General features: G+C 47.8%; 1 protein-coding gene and 1 pseudogene across 1 annotated transcript; one reads left to right on the forward strand and one right to left on the reverse strand.

The window, feature by feature from the left end:
- Positions 1-551: 551 nt before the first annotated feature.
- On the reverse strand, positions 552-1,061 carry LOC130706312 (CAAX box protein 1-like; the record flags this gene model as incomplete). The annotated part of the gene is made up of 1 exon (XM_057537700.1): positions 552-1,061. A coding segment is annotated over one exon (510 nt), but the record flags the coding sequence as incomplete, so codon positions are not given.
- Positions 1,062-1,519: 458 nt separating this feature from the next.
- Positions 1,520-7,366, forward strand: LOC103020202 (dolichyl pyrophosphate Man9GlcNAc2 alpha-1,3-glucosyltransferase-like; annotated as a pseudogene).
- The last annotated feature ends 1,415 nt before the right edge of the window (positions 7,367-8,781 follow it).

Consider the following 8,781-nt stretch of genomic DNA (forward strand, 5'->3'; position numbering starts at 1 on the left):
AGTCAGCGTCCGGGAATGAATGATCACCAGTGGGGTCTCCATCAGCAGGACCACCACAGGGCGATCTTTTCTGTTGGATAAAGCGAGACTCAACATCAGCCACAGCATGGCAGGGGACATACCTTCTGAGCAAGTCATGGACCCCACTTACTGGACCAGGGAGGGAGAGATGCCATATTCATTGAGACTCAATTTCTTTTTGAACAGCGCCTGACATTTATTGAAAATAAGGAAAAGACGTTTGTCCAGGTAGTGTAGAAGAGCTGGGCAGAGTGCAGGGGTTACTGTGTGCAACAAAAGGCACACATCAGGGAGACAGCTGCACATTCAGAAGAGAACTGGATGCTGGGCTAAACGAACAGGTCCACAGGAGACAATGAGTGACTCGACTTGGCTGCCAGGCACCCCTGGGACCTGGCGGCCACCTGGCAGGAGCGGAAGATGTCTCTGGGAGGAGGGAGGGACTGGGTCCCGCCGAAGGTGAAAGGCTGGCCGGCCCCTCCAGGGCGGTGGCGAGCTGTTGGAAGCATTGTCCAGAGGCTGTGGCCAGCTCAGACACCTCCCGGGCGAGTCCAGACCGCTGAAGGCTGCAGGCTGTAGGCGGGATGCGGTGGATGGCGGTGGCGGTGGCGGCGGCAGCGGCAGCGCAGGTCTCTGGGCACCTGCATGCGGGCCTGGGAGTCTGGCAGAGGGCGGGCGGTTGGCAGCGGCCGGGCTGAGGGTGGTCTGTCCGGTGTGTAACAGGAGCCCGGCTTGCAGATGGAGCGCACGACCGAGTCCAAGTGTGCAGGGGAGGGGCCGGGCTGGCCCGAGAGGGAGAGGGCGGCGGCCGCTCCAGAGCCAGGCCCGGCGGCGGCAGCAGCGGGAACCTGGAGCGCTATTCCTGGAACAAAGGCAAGCACTACGCGGGAGGGGACACGAGCGCGGGGGAGATCGCGGCGACCCGAAGGTGAGGGACGGGGGAGGCGCGGCGGGAGGACGCCGCCTGTGGCGATCTGGGCGGCGGCGACTGGCGCGGCGGACCCTCCCCCGAGCACCCGCCCCCAGGCCCGAGGGGCTCCCGGCCTAGAAGTCCTCGTCCTCCACCCAGCCAAAGACCCGCTTCATCTCGGCCAGGAAGCCCCGGTAATCGTTGAGGAGGGGGCTCTGCTTCCTGATGTAGGGGATCACCCACTGCAGGGCGGGCCCGGTCAGGCGGGTGATGAGGAACGTCACCTTCAGGGCATCGTTGGTGAACAGGGTCTCGTCCACTAGCATGTAGGCGCCCGTCTGCACGATAAACTCCGGGAGCCGGTCGGTGTCGCCGTCAAATGTCTCGGGGAAGGGGATCGGGTTTCTCCACCGACGCGTCTGGGGCCGAATGGGCAGGGCCAGGAAGGCCTTGATCAGCTGTACTCGGCCGTCCATCGCGCCTCGCTCGCTTCGCTGGTCTCCCCAGGGCTCAGCAGAGGTCTGCGAGGAGGCGTGGCGGGAAGTGCGTGTGTGCGGAGGTGGATCCGAGCCCGGAGTGGGCGGGGCCATGGGCGGTACCTGGCTCTGCGCGGCTCTGCCCTCAGAGCCTGGCGGTTGCTAGTGCGCAGGCGGGAAGCTGGGACCGAGTTGGGCGGGGCGGGAGTAGGGGAAAGAGGCGGGGCTAACGCCCGCTCCTGGAGGGTCAGAATCTGGGGGGCGGGGCCGAAGTTTCCTGAGGCGGGATGCGGGAAACTTGAGTGGTGTAGGCTCCGCCCACGAGGCGGGTGGTCTGCAGTGCGCAGGCGCAACACGGGGGGTCGGGCACGCTGTTTGGAGAGGACCAGGACCCGCCCTGCGAAGGGGAAATGGGCTTGGCCAATGGTCGCTTGTAGGGGCGGGGGGGGGGGGGGCGTAATCGAAGGGGCGGGGCCTAGGTTTCCCAAGGCGGCCCGCAGGCCAGGGGCGGAGACGAGGGTAGGGGCCCAGGACTTTCCGCTCTACAGGACTAGGGGTGAGTCTCACTTAGCACGTGGGGAACAGAGTTCCTCTTCTTGGAATTGAGGAGGCCTCCCTTTCACCCCTTCTGCCCCTCAGCCCTAGCGTATCCTTTGCCGATGCTCGGACCCAGACACTACTTGGGTGCAGTTCTGTGAACACGTTTTCCTACTTATCTTTGCATCTCTCAGTTGGAGACGTATCGCACCGCTGGTTGTAGGTGTGGTTGCCTTGCATCATAATAGGAAAGGCCCAAATATTGGTCAACATAATTCAGAGCAGCATAGTCAGAGAATAATGCACCATGACCAGTTAATGTAAAGAGGGTTAAATGATAAGAAATCTCTTAATTTGGTATATTAAGAGACCAAAAGAAGATTATCAGTATAGAAAACGAAAGACAAAAGAGGTGTTGGATGCTTTCCAAATACGACGTTATACATTTCCATACGTGAGAATAAGGGAAAGAAATAACTAAGACATTAACCAGTTGAAGGAGGGAAGAGTAACCATTACAGGTTATATCTGAATTCATGTGTGTGGCTGAGTACAAAATTAATATATATTCTTTACAGGCTTTCATATAATTCAGAAAGTAATCAGTTAAAATAGACAATACTCTTAATGACTCAATTCAGAAAAGCAACTAAAAAAAATAGTGCCTAGGAATATACTTGAAAAATCATAAAAGTCACTTAAAGAACATTTTGAAATGCTAACGAGGGGATATAAAGGAATACTCAGGCAAACACAAATGCATACCCAGGTCTGAAATAGGATGGCACAACATCTTAAAGATGTTAATTTTCCCTGTGTGAGGAGATAGAGGAGGTGTGGACTTAGGTGCTGCCCCATACCAACAAGGTGACAGCAAATTTGTCTCCACCTGCTTGAGTTGCAACAGTGCTTGGTGATCCCATGACCTTCAAGTGCAAAATATCTCTTGTGGGCCCGGCTAATACAGAATTATTCACAAGTAAAAAAAATTCAAAGTATGTGAGACACTAGTTCTGTGACATTGGACATCAAGCAACCAGGGTAATATTCCCTACACGTGAAAAAACACTTAAAGTGAACTGTAGTATTGCCTCAGCTTACAGTCAGGAGCAAACATCCAACTTGCCTGTTTGTTTATGAGTGTGTGTTGGTTTGTTTGTTTACACTTGCTAATCCCAAATGGAAAGCAGATGTGAAAAGTCCTCCAAGACTCCCAAAGTTTTCTCTTGGTTTTTGCCCTGTAGGTCCTACCTTTCTGTTGAGGTAACACCTCCCTTCCCGTTATGTCTCTTTCCTCAAACCTAGGCCCCCTCCATCCAGAGCAGGCACCTCTTATTGCCACTGAGTCCCTCTGGGGGTGTTAGGGTGGGAGGTTGAACCAGCCCCAAGTTCTCCCTGGTCTGTGGATGGTGATAGCTCAGAGAACCTCCAACAGCTGAGGGAAGACACCGCACACTTGGCTGGACAGCCAGTGGGCCCAGGCATCCAAGCCACATCTGAATTGTGACAAAGATTTATTACTGGATTTCCATCACATGCTTGGGAAGGCCATCCGTTGCCACATGTGGCTATGCTAGGCTGAAATGGAGTCTAGTTGGTAATAATACCCCAAATGTCACTGAACTTCTGCTCATCTAACTCCTCAGTCCCTTACAAGCTGCTCACTACCCAGAACAGCATTTCTGAGAATCTCTGAAGAGAGGAATACACACTGAAACAGAGCAGGACCCTATGGTCCTTCCCTCCCCACTACCCCCCATGTCTGCCACCTGCCTTTTATCTGTAGAAAAGCTTTAGTCAAAGAATAAGTTTAATCAGAGAAGTGAGAAAATTTAGAAGCAAAGGAAAACAGTCAAACAGGACAAAATAATAATAACTTCGTCATTAAGCGAAGTTAGTTCCTCCTTAAGGGCTATAGATAACATTCTGAGCCGTATCCTGTGAGCTGTCTTATAGATACTGAAACCCACACCAGGTGGAAGAAGTTAACTACATGATGACCAGGCTGTAGCCATGACAGAAGCTGCCACAATTTCGAGAACTGGCCTCAAAGAAATGGGAACAAACCGACCCTGGAACTGAAGACTAACTGTACTTGAAACAATCAAGATGTCACTGATCAGACCACCGCATGACCAATTTCAAGATGACGGTCAGAGCTGACTGTGCTGTTTCTGCATGTAACCCCCTCCCTCCACCTATGCACCCCTGAAACTCTTGCCCACTGACTGTCAGTGGCGGGGAGTCGAGTCGGCCTTTGGACAGGAGTTCTCCCCTGCCACCTGCCTTGGCTGCCAGCCTCCGAAGTAAAGCAAACTTTCCTTTCCACCAGCCTTGCCTCTTTACTGGCTTCGGAGCAGCAAGCAGTCGGACCCCACTTTCAATAACAACACTATGGGGACAGTATACTGGTTGGGCTGAGGGTGAGCATAGCTGGGTGGGAGTAGCTCACACCCTAATGGGCGACTCATTCCTTAACACAGAGCTTAATAATAGGGATATTAAAAAGTTCCAGGTGCTATGGAAGATGAGGGGAGCTTCTTTGACCACTGCATGCTGAGGAACCCCTCAGGCAGGATGTGACACGTTGCAGCTTGGGGCCCTTCAGACTGGATGACATGAACTGAGTTGCTGACACCTGCAGCCCAAGGTTTTCATAAAATCCAGGGGAAAGACCCGTTCCCACCCACCCAGTGGGCACATCTTCAGTCAGAACAGACCACAGAGGTCTTGCTCTCTTTTTCTCTAGAAGATTTTAAGGTCTGCAATGCAAACATTTCTTAGGCAGCTGAAAAGTCATCTCACAATTCTCTGGGACTGGGGTTCCTGAAACCAATTTTCAACTAAAAATGCTAATTGGTACGATGTTTAATACACGATCAGCCTGAGAGAGGAAATGTAATTCCAGTTTATTGAAAATTTCACACAAACAGTGGGTAGAGTATTGCAGACAATGTCAAAAAGATTCTGACCTTGGCTTATGTATTTTGATTCTGGCTCCTCAAAGCCAGGTCTCACTTCTACACCCACTAGACTGCTTTCTACAACCACCCATGACTCTCCGCGTTAGGGTTTTTATCCTCACCCTTGGCGCATGCTGGACATGACCCAAAGCCAGCCGGAAGTGCGAGAGATTTATTACCCCTGGAAGTAGCTTTATTAAATAATAGTTGGGGTTTTGGTGGCTGCATACGCCAGCTTCCTTGTCCCATACTTGAGATGGATTTGAGGTGCATTCTACACAGTCTCCCATAGTCCCCCCTCTCTGAATAAGCTCCAGTTACCCACAGTTCTCACCTCCTAGATCATCCCCCTTAATTGGCTGCCTTCCTTCTAAGGCCCATTTCCCCACGCCCATACCACGGCTCCCTGGGATTCCCTCTCAAGTAAGCTATTTATATTCACGGGTCTGTCTCAGGGTCTGCTTCCTGGAAACGCACACACAGACACCTCATGTATTAAAAATGCATTTAACTCACCCTGACACTCGATTGTTTGGCTGGAAGTAGAATTCTAGGCTCCAAGTTATTTTCCACCAATATTTGAAAGATATACTCTATACCATTATTTTTCTCTTGGGCGTTACTGCTTGCCTCATTATCTCCCTTGTTCTTTTTCTCTGTTGATGAAGTATATCAGGAATATGAAAATGTATGGATTGTATGGGAAACAGTATAAGGAATGTCTGTATATTCACCTCCCAGCTAAGGAAATAAAACTTCAAACACAGTGACTACATTTGTCCCTCATGTAAACACTATCCTGAATTTGGGCTTTGCCATTCTCATGTCTGTGGAAGTCTTATGGAGAACAAGCAGGAGTCAAAACCCAATAATTTTGAAGCTTCCAGGTTGGTGGGCACGTGGAGATGCAGGGAGAGTGGTGCACCTGGCGAGGACATGGAAGCTCTGTGTCCTTTCCTCATACCTGGCACTATGCATCTCTTCCATCTGGCTGTTCCTGCGCTCTATCCTTTTATAATAAACCAGTCATCTAGCACTGGAAAACCTCCTATGTTTGGTGTTTATGAAGCAGAGAGACACTGGAAAGAAATGACTTATAATTTACCAAACAAGGGAATTTTAACAGCAGTGATAAAAATGTACAGTATTGGGGATTTGATTATTCACCTCTTAAGCTTATTGTTGTTTTTTAGATGCATATATGGCAGAGTTTATAAATCCAGACTAGATTGCTCTCTATATATCACGTGGATAGGAGATAAACTCTTGATGCGTACAACTGTGTTAATTGCTGATTGGCTGATTGACGTACCTGAAGTGGTTTTGTACTGTTGTTGTTTAAAAGAAATCTCAAGTAAGAAAAAGATTGCTAATGCATTATGCATATCGCTGTGCCCAGGCCTCATTCTAATCAACTATGGACACTTTCAGTATAATTCTGTGAGTCTTGGCTTTGCTTTGTGTGGTATTCTTGGAGTATCTTGTGACCGGAATGTGCTAGGGTCACTGTCATTTTGCTTAGCTATAAATTATAAACAGTTGAAAATTTACCACCCCTTACCTTTTTTTTTTTTTTTAACCTGGAAAGTGTTTTTTAAAAAGGCCTCAAAGGAAAGGGATTTGGTTTGTTAATTAAGCTAGCTTGTACTGTTGTGGCTTCCTTCGTTCTCTGCTGGCTGTCGTCCTTTACAGAAAGGGAACAAACCCTGCAAGTTCTGAGAAGACTCTTTCCAGGTGATCGTGGATTACTTGAGGATAAAGGAGCCAAGATCTGGTGCAGCTTCAGTGTCTTTCTGAACATTAAGGATATTCTGCCACGTCACATCCACATAATAATCAGCTTTCGTTTTACATTTTTCAGCCTGCTTCCTGTATGTAAAATGAACACTTCAGCCCTCTCCCAAAGGATTCAAATTCACTCTAGTTGGCTGTGCACTATCATTCTTTTCATTTTCTTTTCAAGTACATGGAAAGTCCATTCTCTCGGTATCATTACCAGTCTGCCTGGTGTTAAGTGAGCTTCCTTTCATGTCTGCTTGGTTTTCACTTGTGTCAACATTTAGAAAGCTACCTCTTCTATTGAAGGATGAACTCCTGATGCCCACAGTTGTGACAATAATGGCATTTTTTATAGCTTGTGCAACTTCCTTTTCAATATTTGAAAAGACTTCTGAAGAAGAACTGCAGTTGAAGTCCTTTTCCATTTCTGTTAGGAAATATCTTCCATGTTTTACATTTCTTCCCAGAATTATGCAACGTTTGTTTCTTATCTCAACAATCACTATGGTCCTTGTGACACTGATGACTGTCACACTGGATCCTCCTCAGACATTACCGGACTTCTTTTCTGTATTGGTGTGTTTGTCTCCTGATTGAACTTCCTGTTGTTCTTGGTATACTTTAACATTACAGTCATGTGGGATTCCAAAAATGGAAGAAATCAGAAGAAAATCAACTAGCTATATCCCCAAACAGATGTGAAAATGTTAACAGTACTAAAAGGTTTGGTGAACTTTTTACTATGAACGAATGAAATTATCATTTTGAGAATCATGGAATTATTGGAAAGGAAATGGTGAAAAGTCATTGTTGTCTACACAAAATAAATATATATGGAGACCAAAGCACATGGAGGCTTTTATTTTCTAACAATTGAGTGGCCAAGACATATTGTAGTTTTACAAAGCAGAGAGATTAATCTGTGTTCTATTTCCAAGAATGCTGACATACACGAACACAACTAAATGACTCCTCTTGGGTCTGACCAATCAGGCCCTGGCACTCAGAATAAGACAGGGAGAGAGAGAATTCTCCCTCTCACTTCTTGCTGTCTCTTCAGGACGCTCCTTCCAGAGAAACCTGAGTGGTCTGGGAGGCAAGGTATCCATATAGACCAAGGTAATGTAATATTGTTTTGTACCATCACCATACTACTCCACCTGATGAACCCCAACCCTACTAGAGAAAAGGGGGAAGGGTATGGGACTGTCGTTTGCTTATAGAGAAGTGATGTGTGAGTGTGGCAGGGAGATTGTTAGAGCAAGAGGCCCCAGGGTCCACTGGATTAAGTGGGTTTCATCATCTTTTTCAGGCCGTCTCGGTTGTGCTCTCTTCCTGAAGCCGTTTGTGGCGTCAACCAGTCATGGATAAAGGAACCTCTGAAGTCAGTCCCGACACGCCTACATTGACCATCAAGAAGAAAGAAAAATGCCTCAAATCCAAGGAGGTCCCCAAAAGTGTGCTGATCTTTTTACTTTGTAGGCAACTGGGGAGGCACAGAAGTGATGTGGATTTGTCCAAGTGGCTGTGGATGCTGACTTAAGTCACACCCAGGGCCAAAAAGTCAAAAAAGCTACCTACTTATGCCTGCTTGTAATTTTAGAAAAAAAAAAGCCAACAAAATGTAGAATAACAAACTCCTCCCTTGTTTCAGCTGTTAAAATAAAAGCTGCATTTTCACTCCTCTTGGCTTGATATTTTTTTATACCAGTAGTTTTCCTGGGTTACACTGGAGAGGGGATTCTATTCATCCTAACAGTCTATGCAGGGGCTCTCAGACACAGCAGAGATGGTGAGATCACACTGCATGTCAGATTTCTTTCACCTTGAATCCAAACAAAAAAGCAAGGGAATAGTTAATGTAGTTCTAGGTCACTCAAGGACCCAAGTCTCCTGTCCCCTAGTTGTTTTGGAAAGACATCCACTGTGTTCCCCTCTAAAACCTGGTTGCTTATCCTGGTGAGAAGACATTAAGAACAGGTCATGAGTCGGGGTTGGGGGGCATTTAGGATACTCTTTTTAAAATTTTGATGCTCATGAGAATATCAGTTAGATATTCTACAGCATCAAAGAGTCTTTGTTGGTTCTATTTAAT

Source organism: Balaenoptera acutorostrata, chromosome X (assembly GCF_949987535.1).
Source record: "Balaenoptera acutorostrata chromosome X, mBalAcu1.1, whole genome shotgun sequence".
In the NCBI taxonomy this organism is placed as follows: domain Eukaryota; kingdom Metazoa; phylum Chordata; class Mammalia; order Artiodactyla; family Balaenopteridae; genus Balaenoptera; species Balaenoptera acutorostrata.